Source organism: Enhydra lutris, unplaced genomic scaffold (genome assembly GCF_002288905.1).
Source record: "Enhydra lutris kenyoni isolate GAN:26980312 unplaced genomic scaffold, ASM228890v2 scaffoldscaffold11, whole genome shotgun sequence".
NCBI lineage: Eukaryota > Metazoa > Chordata > Mammalia > Carnivora > Mustelidae > Enhydra > Enhydra lutris.
The window spans coordinates 28,649,659-28,664,275 of NW_019154095.1; the positions used below are offsets into that span (position 1 = coordinate 28,649,659).

Sequence of the window (14,617 nt, forward strand, 5' to 3'; positions counted from 1 at the left end):
ATGGTCCAAAATCACCATTTAAAGGCAGACATTGTTAGAATTGGTTTGAAAATATGTCTGAGCCTGGCTGGCTCAGTCAGAGGAGCATGAGACTCTTGATCTTGGCGTCATGAGCTTGAGCCCAGATTGGGTGTAGAGATTATTTAAAAATAAATAAGTAAACTTGGGGGGGAAAAAAATGACCCAACTATATGCTGACCATAAGAAATCCACAAGTGTAATTATATAGGTAGATTAAAAATAAAAGGATAACAACTATATACCATGAAAACACTAGTCAAAAGAAAGCTGGGTTGTTATTTTAATATCAGACAGTGGAGACTTTGGAGAAAGAATATTACCGGGGATAAGGAAAGACATTACATGATGGTAAAAGGGTCAGTTTACCAATGAATCATAGTTCTCCAGAGTTAGACACACACATACATACACACAGAGATTGATTTTAAGGAATTGGCTGATGGCAGTTGTGGGGGTTGGCAAGGCTGAAATTTGTAGGATAAGCTGGCAGGCTGGAAAGTCAGGCAGAATTTCTGTGTTAATATTTTTGAGTCACAGTTCCTTGTTGTGCAGCAAACCTCAGTCTTTGCTCTTTAAGGCCTTCATTTGATTGGATGAGACTTAACATTATCAGGTAATCTCCTTTTCTTAAAGTCAACTGATTGGAAGTGATTGGAATATCTCCAAAATATTTATAACATCATCTAGATTAGCGTTTGACCAAACAACTGGGCACCATAGCCTAGCCAAGTTGACACATCAAGTTAACCATCATATTCAAGAGCACATAATCCTAAATGTGTATATACTTTAACAAAAGAACTGACAGAATTGAAAGGAGAAATACAGAAATCCGTAATTATAGTTAGTGATTTCAACATCTCTCAGTAATTAATGGAACTAATAGAAAATCAGTAAGAAGATAGAAATGAACAGGACTGCCAACAAACTGGATCTAATTAACTTTTATAGAAACTCCACCCAACAACGGTGGAGTAAACATTCTTCCCAGGTACTGATGGAATGTTCACAAATGGGGATTATATTTTGGGTCATAAAACAAACCTTAATACATTTAAAAGAATTCGGCTTGTATGGAATGTGTTTTCTGACCTTAAAGGAATTAAACTAGAAACCAATAACAGAAAGATAGCAGGAAAGCCTCCAAACACTCAAAGATTAAATAGCACACTGCTAAGTAACCCATGAGCCAAAGAGGAGGCCTCAGGTCAACTGGAAGATATTTTGAACTGAATGAAATGAACATATAAAATGTATGGGATGCAGCTAAAGCAATACTGAGGGAAATTTAGAGCATTAAATACTTAGAATAAAAGAAAAGTTTCAAAGCTGTAATTAAGCTTCCACCTTAGGAAGCAAATAAGAGCAAAATAAACTAAAAGGAAGCAGAAGGAAGGAAATAAAGATAAGAGCATATGTGAAATGAAATAGAAAACAAAAACAAAAGAGAAAAACCAAAGAATTCAAAAGCTCATTCTTTGAAAAGGTCAATAAAATGGATAGAAACTTCTCACAAGAAAAAAAGGGAATACAGAGATTACCAATACGAGGAATGAAAATAATTTCACTACAGGTCCAATGGACATTAAAAGAATCATAAAGAAACACTGTGAATAACTCAGTGCATGTACATTCAGTAATTTAGAGGAAACAGACCCAATTCCGTGATAACTTCAAACTGACAAAATTCACCTACAACGAAATAGATAACCCGGATAGTTGTACGACTGTTAAAGAAATTAGAGCTGTTAAAAACCTCTGGAATAAAATTCCCTAGCCCAAATGGTTTGAATGGCAAATTTTACCAAACTTTTAAAGGAAGAAATAATACCAGTTTTACAGTATGGTCCCATTTATATGGTGGTCTCACAAAAGTAAGACTATACTGTCGGGATGGAGAAAAGATCAGTGGTTGCCAGAGGGTAGAGGGAGGTGGAGGGTATGATTACAAAGGGCTAGCCTAAGGGAGTGTTTGCTCTGATGGATTTGTTGTGTGTCCTCATTGTGATAGTAGCTGATTATGGTTGTTGGGTGAATCTATGCATATGAATCAATAGATGTATTTAAATTCATAGAACTTTTCATATGCACAGATACACAGTCAATTTAACTGTATATTAATTGAAAAAATAAAAACAAATTGTTTAATTAGTTGAGTTAACCATAGGTACCTAGGCATAGTAGCTGTGTAACTATTAGACAAAAAAGTAATTATTAGGGATGAAGATGATCTCTGTGGTGACAAAAAGTTTCTTCTGCAAAAGGACAGAATTGTTCTATGCACCAAACCCCCAAACCCTACAAATACATAAAGCACAAACCGACAGCTGGAAGAAATCAACAAATCCACCATTAAGGTAGAAGAGTTTGATATAAATTTTGGTTATTGGCAGGTTAAACAACCCAGAAATGAGTAAGCTGTAGAAAATTTGGTCAACATAGTAACAAGTTTGATTTATCACACACTTGCTATTTAGAACTCTATACTAAGCATTTAGAACAATGTATTGCAAACATTTTCACTTCATGATCCACAAAACTAATGATAATACCACGATAGCACATTAGGCTATTTACTACTCGGGTCCAGATTCTGTCCAGAACTGTGATTAACTCTCTAGCATCCCTATAATCCATTTACAGCACACTAGCTGGGAAGCCCTGAATTAGAGACTGCACTTCTCAAACATACATAGAACATTGATAAAAATTTGACTCTAGGGGCACCTGGGTGGCTCAGTGGGTTAAGCCCCCGCCTTTGGCTCAGGTCATGATCTCAGAATCCTGGGATCAAGCCCCACATCGGGCCCCCTGCTCAGCAGCGAGCTTGCTTCCCATTCTCTCTCTGCCTGCCTCTGCCTACTTGTGATCTCTCTCTCTGTCAAATAAATAAATAAAATCTTTAAAAAAAAAAATTGACTCCGTGTTAGAGCAGGGGGCTGGCAAACTGTGGCTTGTATACAAACCCACTTTGCTGCCTGTTTTTATGGATGAAGTTTTCTTGGAATACAGCGTACCCTTTTGTTTATATGTTGTCTATGGCTGTTTTTGCAGAGTTGAATGTCTAGTAGCTGTGACACAAAGACAGTATGGCCCACAAAACCTAAACTGTTTACTCTCTGGCCCTTTATAAAAAGCTTTCTGTCCCTTATACTAGATTGTAGTGTTGTCTTAAAAGTTTTCAATGTATTGGTATTAAACACACCACTTTATCTGATCAGAATGCAATTGAATTAGAAGAAAATAAGAGGATAAACAAAATTCTCATTCACTTGGACATTAAAAATAAATAACAATTTTAACTTACTCATAAATCAAAGAAAGAATCAGATTGGAAATTAAAACATCTTTAGAACTTTAGTAATGATTACAATATTATACATTAAAACTTGGAAGATACAGCAGAGGTGGCACTTTGTGGGAATCTGATAGCTTTAAATATTCATACTAGAAAAGAAAAATAATGAGCTAAGTATCCTACTAAAGAAGTTAGAATAGGAGAATAAACCTAAATGTAGTCTTTCCCCCAAAACATATTATAGCTGGAATATTGACTGTATTCCTACTGCTGTTTCAAAGCTATTTGTTCTAAAGAAAGCTATTGAATTAGGTAGTTGATTTTCTCTAAGGAGTCCTTTTGTTCTCAACCAGCTTTAAAGAATTCTTGGGGCTTCTGAGTGGCGCAGTGGATCAAGCCTCTGCCTTTGGCTCAGGTCATGATCTCAGGGTCCTGGGACTGAGCCCCCCATCAGGCTCCCTGCTCACCAGGGAGCCTGCTTCCTCCCCTCCCCCACTTGCCTCTCTGCCTACTTGTGATCTCTGTCAAATGAATAAATAAAATCTTTAAAAAAAAATTCTCATTTGTATTAATGATAATTCTAAGTCTACCTGAAGGATGGCTTAGGAATGTAACTTCCAAGTGGACTTAAATGAGGTGCACTTTATCTTTGTGTCGTATTTTACAGACATTGGAGTTTAAGCTAATAATTTATTGCATAGGAGATTTGGTTTTTAAGTTAACAACTTTTTTTTTTTTTTTTTGCAAAAATTTTTTTCTCCTATTACAACCTAACCCAAAAATCCAGTATTTATATAATCATTCGAGTGGAACTTTTCAAGCTGTACTTCTGAATTCTGCTTGCTTGAACCTCGCTACTCTTCTGTTTATGGTCTAAGGTACCTCCTATGAAATTTGGGTTCCAAGGTACCAGGGTTGAGAACCATCAACATAACATACAAAGCTATAATTATGGTTTATATTTCATGGTTTACATACTTCACATGGTCTTGGCTGTAATGAACTTTGTTAGCTTATGAATCAGTTGGCCTATTTGAGATTTTTTTTTTTTGCTTAGCTAATTGTTACACGGAATCTTTTTCTTTCTAAAGGTACATGCCTTATACTCTGGTTTCTCTTCAGATCGCATAAATCTTTTGCCTTTTACTAAAGGTACATGCCTTAGCTAAACTTTCTATTATACTGTTTGTTACTTAGATTGGATCATTGCTATGCCGTTGATGACTCAGATGAGACATCAAAGGACTTTGGTCCACAAGCATTCCAGCTGTTATCTGCTGTGGAAATCTTAGGAGAAAAGTTTGGAATTGGACTTCCGATTTTATTTCTCCAAGGATCTGTAAGTATACCTGTGAATCACCTTCATAGTTCTTCTTGCACTCCTGTTACACTTTTCTTCAGAAATTTGTCTTGGGATGGCAGCTTTGGCTTTAGATGAGTTATTGGAAGTCAGCCATATGAAGCTCCAGTCAAGCATTACATTCGTTACTTTTGACAAAACCTGCATGTTATCACATGTACTGCTGTTTTCATATTTCAAGTTGATGTTCAGCTCTGCAGCTCATTCTAGAAGCATTGTATTAGCTTATTAGATTACAGTTGGATAAATCCCTAAACTGGTCTTTCTTAGGATAATCAAGAAAAGTTAGCTTTCATTGTATCAGGAGACAGGTAGAACAAAAGTATCTCTTTTGGTGCCCTGAAAAGTAGTAAATTCTTTGAGCAAAACTTTAATTTCAGTGATTATTTGTAAATGTCTAAGTTCAATAACAATATTTGGAGGTATACCATTTCTTTTTACATCTTTTCCATTTCTCGTCTCAGGTATTTAAAATTCCAAAAATTTTTTTTGTTTGTTTGTTTCTTTTTGGCTTTACCATTGAATAAATAGCGATAGCCAATTCAGCTACTTTTTTTTGTTTTAGTGATTAGCATGCCAAAATTATGCTAACATTTGCAAGTATACTATGAGTAAGTCATGACCCTTAACAGTCAGTAGTCCTTTTGTTCATATGATTTTATTCCTGGTTTAGAAGTCTGTAAAGCAAAGCCAAGTGTCATGCATTGCTATTAGTTGAATAAACCAAAGTCGGAGGTAGAATCCTTCACAAATATGTATATTTATTAAAAATATACTTAAAAGTAGAGATTAATATTCTCAGTTTGCATGTAAAATTTTAAAAAATAATTTAAGTAAGCATTTATTTGTTAAATACTTGAATGCTTCATGTAAATATTTATTTTCTGAGTTTTTATCTTGTTTAGAAAGGGACATGTTAAATTATTTGTGAAATATTTTTAATGAAATATTGAAAACATGTTAACTTTTCAGATAGTGATGGTTTTAGATTCTGCATGGAGTTTAAAATATTATGTTTTTATTTTTTGTTATTTTTTCCCCAGCCCCGCTATAATTTTGTTTTTAAATCACCAGTTTGATTAGAAATTTAATAAGTGTTGTCACTGTATATTATTTAAGTAGTGTTCCAAGTTAAGGAACTTGGTTTTAGCTGCTATGAGTGCTACTATTTTTTTTTCTAGTATCTTTTTTATTAAAGAATTTAAGTTATAAGAGATAGATTAAGCTTAATTGGGATCTATGAAAGTTTCTTCTGTCTCTGTCATCTTCAAAACCTGTGTATCCCAGTTGAATGTGTAATTTATAAAAATTATCCTTGTTTTAATTTGGTTTAAGCCAGCAGTATCCAGTATCAACAAATAAGTGTAAGTGGGCTCCTATACAAACTTGAACTGGCCACAAGAGGGATCAGATTTCACCTATTATTTGAAAACCAAGTCAGACTGCTTATACTGACAGTCTCTTCTGGGAGTTTTCAAATTAAGAAGTTTATTCTTTGTGAAATTTTATACTACCCTTGCTAGATAAAGGTATAAAACTTTTCAAAAAAGTACCACTTAACAAAAATTTGTAGACATTAACTATAAGGAAAAATAAGGTAATTTTTTTTCCCCTTCCTTTCAGTGATCTTGGTATCTATTGGGATATTGTTTTAAAAATTATAATTATGATTCCTTTAGGAATTTAGTAAATCATCCACCTTAACTAATTTAGGTAAAATTTATAGCTTTGTAGATAATTTGGATCTGTAAGATGATAAATATATTAAACTGAAAACCTTTAGAGTTTTAAAGAGATAATATTTTTACATATATATAAGAAATATAATTTAAGCAGCATGTGATTCTCCTTTCTTACACAAGATTTTTCTAAATAGTATAAACAGTTATACAGCCCATCCAGGTATTTGTAAATGGAGTTTAAAACTTTGTTTTTAAATAGTACAAGTTTAATTAGAAATTAAATACTAGAAATGTTGCCTAAGAAACTTTGTTTTAGCTGTCTAAATAGCTCACCACATAAATATTTTTAAACACCCTGTATGAATAAGTTTCTGTTTTCGAATCTATACAATAATAACTGGATAGATTCGAAAACAGAAACACAGTACTTAATTTGCATAACCAGGACATTAAGTGAAACCTCATTCCTGATCATATTTTCAAAGTGCTGAGCCTTGTCATGGCTCCAGAATTAGGTAATACTTCCGATAAAAGATGCTTTGACTACAGGCAGCCACGAGAAAACTACTGGTGGTTTTAAACACCCTTTATAACTTTCAAAGTATTGAACAGGAGAGGGTTATCAATTAATTTTCTGGATAAGCTATTTTGTCTGATTGAAACATATTCCTAGAGATAATTTTTTTTAATCTTTTAATTTTATTTTGCATTTAGAATAAAAGCTCTGGAAGTGACTTTGTTAAGCCCTGAAGTGGCAGCTCCAAGCTTCTTTGGCTTGTAGGAGTTGGGAAAGAGTCAAAAGAAGTTAAAATGTAGACAGAAACTGTGGGCTTGTTTCACACTTTAAGAACTTAGAGATTTAAAACTTGAGAGAGCTCATACCTATTTTTTCCCACTTGTTATTAAACATCTTGTGTGTGTGTGTGTGTGTGTGTGTGTGTGTGTGTGTGTAAGGCACTGTGTTTTGTAGGGAATCCAAAAAACCAAAACTCATCCTCTAGTATGAAGGGTGTTACTTGGGAAGAAATAGTATAGTGTAGCATTGAAAGAGATAAAAAACATAGGAATAGACATGGGTTCTGGAGAGAGTGCTTGTCCATAGCCGGCAAGTTAGAGAAGTCTTTGTGATGCTGTCAGTATTGCTGGAGCTTTCTTTTTTGTGGGAGATAATAGTAGATTTTGGCATTCAGACATGAGATGAGGAAAGAAAGATGGAGGGGAGTGTGGCATTCCCAGCAGAAAGAATTATCTTACAAAATGATTGTGGTCTTTAAAGAAGTTACTTCAGACAAGTGGCAGATTTGTGTGTTGTTGTTGTTGTTGTTGTTTTTTCCTCTAACAGATAAAGGTTCAAAGACTTTGCTTTTATCAGAAAGTGATACTTTGGGTCATGGATTCTCGCCAGTCTGCTCTTTTTGTTCAAACACCTATCCATAGTTAGTGGGTTTCCATATTCCTTGATACCAGTTTGGTGCTCCTTATTTTCCCAACCTGATTTTTAAAAGAAAAGAATGAGATAATTTCCCTTTTTGAGTGTGTCCCATAGAAGTGTAGACTCCTAGAGCAAAAAAACCATTTATTCCCCTTGCCTTATTTGACAGTGGTTGATACTGAATCCCTGAAAGTTAGAGGACCTGCCTGAGTCACATTATTTTGTGCCACAATCAGGATGAGCAAGCAGCTTTCCTGACTACTGTTCTAGTGCCTTTTCTATTCATTATGCTGTTCACATGCAGTTTTACATTTTTATTTTTAGATTGAATGATCTGGAGATACTAGAATGAATGCAGTTGGTACGGGATGTGTCTGTAAAATGTGCCTTCCTTAAAATCAATGCTCAAATCCCTGTGTTCTCTATAGCAGCTTTCTGGGTATGGTGATTGCCATGGAAACAAGACAGTGTGAATTTATTCACACAGTATATAGTATTTGCAATTATTGATCATGAGGGGAAGGACAATTACTCCCTGCTGATTAGGAAAAAATCTTATTGCTTCATACTGGTGAATGTGTTCATTCCCTTCAGGTTTTGCCGGTTTTTTTTTTTTTTTTTTTCTTATGAAAGGAAAGGCTAGAAGAATAATTTTAGTGTTGAGATTGCTAGTAAGTACTAGTTAGGCAATTTAATACCTTTGGTGTTACTAGTTTGCAAGCAGTAGAATCTCCTGCTACAAGGATAAGCCCCTAGTAGATGTAGAGTACCATTACCAGTGTCATAAGGAAATCTGACTAGATACTAGGTAGTGATTTTTCTTTTTTCTTTTCTTTTCTTTTTTTTTTAGAGATTTACTTATTTATTAGAGAGAGTGCACGCATGCATGTGCTTATGTGGGAGGGAAGGGCAGAGGGAGGAGAGAATCTTAAGCAGGCTCCACACGCAGCTCCAAGGCTCAGTCTCATGACCCTAAGATCATGACCTGAGCAGAAATCAGGAGTCGATACTTAGCCGACTGAGCCACCTAGGTGCCCCTATAATGGTTTTTCTTTTAGATTAGGGAATTTAGGTTGAGTTAAAGGATCAACTGTTAACTAATAAGAAGAAAGTTAATGTTACTGAGTCAGGCTCTGTCTTGGTTACTCAGTCTTTACAACATGTCCAAGAGATAGAAGGTGTTGTTAATACTTGGGTAGCAGCTGAGGAACTAGAAGCCCAGGTAAGTTACGTAACTTGCCTGGTCAAAAAGGTAGAAAGTACCATTCCTGGGACTTGAATCCAGGTAGTCTTGCTGTACTAACTACAAACAATGTGTGTGTGTGTGTGTATAGATAGATAGATATGGATATGTGGGGTATGGATATGTGGTATCTCTGTTGTATATGTATGTATTGCATAGTGTGTATTCGCATGATATAGTAATGAAGGTTTCGAACTAGTACTCTGGAGGCCCGTGTTCTACTCCTAGTTCTAGGACCTTAGCTACCGCTTAACTCTTTGAGCCTCTAACTATTTGTTAGCAATATGAGTAAAAAATAACCATGTGGATCAAAGAACTCCAATGTTCTTCTAGCTCTGAAATTCTCTGATGTTTGAATTTAAGCATTCTTTTCAAGTCAGTTGGCTTAGGTAGGGAAAAGGGTACCATGTTGTACCTGGGTGTTTCTATTTCTCTAAATCTTGTTCTGATAAAATTTTGGTAAATATAATCACCATGATACTAAAGCTCATTACTTATCTATTGTAATAAAAAGAATTCTATTTCTATTTTTAAGGTAAGTAGAATGCATGTTATAGACTCTTTAACTACCCTGTCAGAAGCCTATGGGTGTTAAGCTCAGTTTCTAGGCACTGAAGTGTCTCTGATGGGAATTTGTTCCACTTTAATCTAACGTCAGCCTAGGTTTCCTTCATGTGTTGACAGAGAGAGAGAGAGACAGTGAGGGCAAGCACAAGTAGGGGGAGTGGGAGAGGGAGAAGCAGGGTCCCAGCTGAGCAGGGGACCCGATGTAGGGCTTAGTCCCAGGACTCTGGGATCATGATCTGACCCAAAGACAGACACTTACCTGACTGAGCCACCCAGGCCTCCCAAGGTTCTTTCACTTTTATTCACATGTTTCAATATTCCAAAAATGATAAACTGGTAGCTGTAACAATTTTCATCAGTTGAATAAAACCAGTACATTCATAATAGAGAACCTTCTAGTACTTGAGTTATGTCTGCTGTCTGTGAATTGTTTTGACTTTGACCCCTGGATTTTTTATATGCATTGATTATTAAGCCTTCATGGAATATAGGTAAAATGTAAAAATGTTGAATGATGGGCTGTGCCTGTTTCAAAAATTTTAGATTGGATTTAATATTGAAATTTTTAGAATAACCTCTTGACGTAGTCAAGGGATGACTCTTTTTGAAATCTAAATATAACCTAAAATACAGAATTTATATTTGCTCATAATCACTCTAAATAATTTAAACAGAAAGCTATATATTACTGGGCATTAAAAAACTTACAGATTGTACTGTAAAATAATCAATTATGAGACCTGCTGCCTCTTCTGTGACAAGAAACTATCAGTCTGGGAAGCTGCCACTGTAGCACCAGACCCCACAGTGCACCGAACAGGGAGCTGTAACAGCCAGGGAGGTTCTCCTTCTTGTTCTGGTGACCACCTGTACTTGCTATAATCTGTATCCAAAAAGTATATGCCTCTTGAGACTTAGGATGCTAGTAGTCGTACGCTGGGTTCTTGGCTAACACTTTCTCATAAAAAGCGAACACCTCCACAATCACGTGTCCCTGCAAGAATAGCTACAGAGTAGCCCGACCTCATCTCGTGCTTCGAGATGTCATGCAAAAATGCCTCTTAAATCATACCCAGAACTCTGGCGGAAAGGGATTTTGAGAAACAGTATTTATAACTTCGCAGATTCTGCAGTGAAAGAGGGTACAGTGGCTGAAGGTTAGAATGATCCTTGAATGACCATCTGACGTATTCACCACAAGTACATTAGACAGGAGCAACTTTCCATAAAGAATTATGTTCATAAAATACTATAGACATGTAAAGGCAGTTCTTGAATGTGTAGGGTAAGTAGAGGAGGTAGTAAGAGGGCACAGTGAATGGAAAAGTACTTTACAGAGAGTGAAGGTGTGGGGAGTTCCCTCTGTCAGAGGGCAAGAGAGTTATATAGGAGACTCTGCACATGGCAGACCATCTTCCCCAACATTGCCAGAATGTGATGGCCTGTGCAGAGTCTCCTACTGGAATCTTCTCTTCACTTAGGAAAAAAAAAAGAATCTCAAAAACAGTTCCTGGGTAGCATGCACTTGTTTTCTTGGAGTTTTTCTGTAAAGTAGCTAAATCAGAAATGATTAAATAAACTTTGTAGTACCTCGTGAACAAAAGTACGGTGAATGCAGTTGCGCTGTGGGGACTGAATCGTTGCAGTGCGCTGATGACAAGCTGTGGGGTCATCCTGCCTTTTAACACCCCTGCCTCTAGTCTTGAACTACAGTTTATGAGTACTGTTTTCAGACAGTAATGTGTGTTGATAAAAGGCCTAAATAGCCTAGGTTAAATATGCCAAACATATCCAACGCTGTGCTTTGGAAAACACGTGTATCAAATTACCTGCCATTATTTCACACAGGAAAGGAACACTATTTTGATTATATATTTATTTATGACTTAAGTGCTCAGAACAAGCAGGATGGGCATCGAATTTTGTAGGTATTTAAAGCTGAAATTTAGTGTTAAATCCAAAAAGTGAATAGGTAGTTCCATTTTACTTATCCTGTTTAAGTAAAAAAAGCATTTTTAGATACTGATTTTATTCCTAATTTCAGAGTTCCCAGCGTCTTCCAGATCAATATCGCAGACACAATTTATTTGGCAGTGGCAAGAATCAGACAGAGGGTTGGTGGAAGGCTTTGTCCCACCAGCTCATGGCTGAGGGATTCTTGGTAGAAGTTTCTGGGAAACGCAGATTTGTAAGGATTTGCACTCTTACAGAAAAGGTAAGCAATGTAGAAGACTACCTGTTTGATTTAATTTTTCTCATTATGTATTAAAAGATTCTTCTTGTGTTCAATAGGGCAGATGTTGGCTTCATGAAGCTGGTACAGAGTCTCCTAAGAAACTTATCCTCCAAGCTAGTGAAGAATTGTGTCCGAGGGTGTTTCTTCTACCAAGGTTCATTTTTCATTTTTTTTTTAACTTCTGTATTTTTGTGGTTGAAATGGCAAATTATACCAATTCACAGGCACCACAAAGATAAAGTGAGTAAAGATTGCTTTGCATACGTCTTTTAGCTAGTTTGAAATTGGGAGTTAGTGGGTGAAAGATAAATCATAGATCATTTTCTTGATTGATAAGAAGTAGTTGAGTATTACAGTATTTAGAAAGCTACTTTCCCATTGATTAAAGAAACAGCACTGAGATCAATGTTGAAGCATCCATATATCAAATTGTCTTCTTTATTTTTTTTTTAAGATTTGATTTATTTATTTGGCAGAGAGAGAGAGATCACAAGTAGGCAGAAAGGCAGGCAGAGAGAGAGGGTGAAGCAGGCTCCCTGAGGGAGCCTGATGTGGGGCTCGATCCCAGGACCCTGAGATCATGAACTGAGTCGAAGGCAGAGGCTTAACCCACTGAGCCACCCAGGCACCCCTCAGATTTTCTTCTTATGTTAGAAGGTGGGAAGGGAATATACTTGTTGCCTTCTTTTTTGTATCTTTACATGTTGTTGATCATTTATGGGTTTTTTCCTTTTTAAAAAAATTGAGATATAATTGACATAACATTTTGTAAGTTTGAGGTGTACAACGTGTTAGTGTGATAGATTTATATATTGTCATATGATTACTACAGTGGGTTAGCTAAAACCTCTATCATGTGACATAATTATCATTTCTGTGTTGAATACAACTCTGTTCACAACTTTGAAGTTTATAATATTGTTGATGGTAATCCCTATAGTGTGCATTTTATTATCAATTTTTCTTTTAAAGTCAAAAAACTCTAAAGAGCTTTAAACTTAAATTTTAAAGAGCTTAAAAAGCACTTTCGGAGCTTGTCCTAAAAAAAAATTAATTTAAAGAAATCTCAGTTTGGGGACTCCTGGGTGGCTCAGTCATTTAAGCCCCTGCCTTTGGCTCAGGTCATGATCCCAGGGTCCTGGAATCGAGTCCCACATTGGGCTCAGCTTCTGCTCAGCTCCTCCCTCTGCCTGCCACTCCCCTTGCTTGTGTTCTCTCTGACTCTCTTTTTTTAAGATTTTATTTGTTTATTTGACAGAGAGAGATCACAAGTAGACAGAGAGGCAGGCAGAGAGGGAGAGAGAGGGAAGCAGGCCGAGAGCCCGATACGGGACTCGATCCCAGGACCCCGAGATCATGACCTGAGCCGAAGGCAGCGGCTTAACCCACTGAGCCACCCAGGCGCCCCTCTCTGACTCTCTTTCTCTCTTGCTGACAAGTAAATAAATAAAATCTTTTTAAAAAATTTAAAAATAAATAAAAATAAAAGAATTTCGGTTCTAAAACAGTAGACTCTCATCTGTCTTTCTGAGACTGGATGCATTATGATATTAGATAATTGAATAATCATATTTCAGCATTTGAGATAATTTGATGTTATTATTTTTTCAGTTCTAAAACTGTACCACCTGGCGTTGAACAGGGTTCCTATAATCAAGTACCAGCTGAGTCAACCACAGACAAGAAGGTTAGTTTGTTTAAAGAGATGGTTCCTACTGATTTCCTTCGAAATGCCATATGTAATAAAACATAAACTTTGGACAGAGTAGTGATGTGAACAGAATAAAAGATGCAGGATGTGACTTCTGGGACTAATAGGACAGTTAAAAATACTTGAGAAAGTGACTTATTTTAATTTTTTTAAAACCTGTTTTATAACTCATTTGGCCTGGAGTTTTTTTGTTTTTTACAAAGTACGATACTTAAAACTAAGAGAAATAATAAGCCTGATTCCTAAGTGTTCTCATGAAAGCTATATGCATACTCACACTCACATGCACACATACTTTCTTGCTTTGTTTTTGGATCTTAGATAACAGTTACAGGTTAAAGAACCACAGGCAGACTTAAACTAATTGGAACACTGGAATAACAGGAAAATGTGCTGAATTAATTTTTTGTCAGAGTTTTTCTGTTGTATTAAAGTATGCAGAATTTAACTGAATCATTTTATAAGTTGGGCCTCTACTGTGCCTCAAATAATTATTCTGATTATATATTCTCTATAGATTTGGGAGAAATAGGACATTACATTTCCAACTGCCTTTAGAATCCTAGAAATTGATAATCCAAGAGCTATTTTCAGGTGATGACTTTTATTTGATGACTTGGTTAATCAGAGGAAAAGTTGTCATCGTGAGATTTTTGTATCTTATTATTATTTTTTTTTTGTATTTGAAAGTTTTGAAACTTCTGATTTCTTGTAATGAATCTTTATATGTTTAAAAGCAGCCTAACTTGGAGAAGATGTATTCTTATAAAGCAACTGATAAAATTTCTTCTGGGAGAAACATTCCTAAAAAAAGGTACAGAGTTCAAAATATTTTCTATGTTAACTGTATCGACACCTTTTTTCTTTCTTTCCTAGAGAAAGGTCTGTCAGATGTTGGACTGTTTCATTGGTAGAAGGTAGAAGGAAGTTAAAGTTAAAGCATAAGCCTATCATAATTATTATGTAGATAAAATTATTATATATAATATATAAATTATAATTATTAAATAAGACCTATAAAATGATAGTATTAATATTAATTTAATAGCTAATACTTCTTGGGTATT

At 35.6% G+C, this 14,617-nt stretch overlaps 1 protein-coding gene across 1 annotated transcript in view; it reads left to right on the forward strand.

The window, feature by feature from the left end:
- Positions 1-14,617, forward strand: part of LOC111144475 (Werner syndrome RecQ like helicase) — a 143,651-nt gene that overhangs the window by 96,815 nt on the left and 32,219 nt on the right. The window contains exons 25-29 of the mRNA XM_022498779.1: positions 4,517-4,658; positions 11,648-11,818; positions 11,896-11,993; positions 13,451-13,526; positions 14,291-14,364. Coding sequence (XP_022354487.1) covers positions 4,517-4,658; positions 11,648-11,818; positions 11,896-11,993; positions 13,451-13,526; positions 14,291-14,364 — 561 coding nt within the window. The remainder of the gene's footprint in view (positions 1-4,516; positions 4,659-11,647; positions 11,819-11,895; positions 11,994-13,450; positions 13,527-14,290; positions 14,365-14,617) is intronic.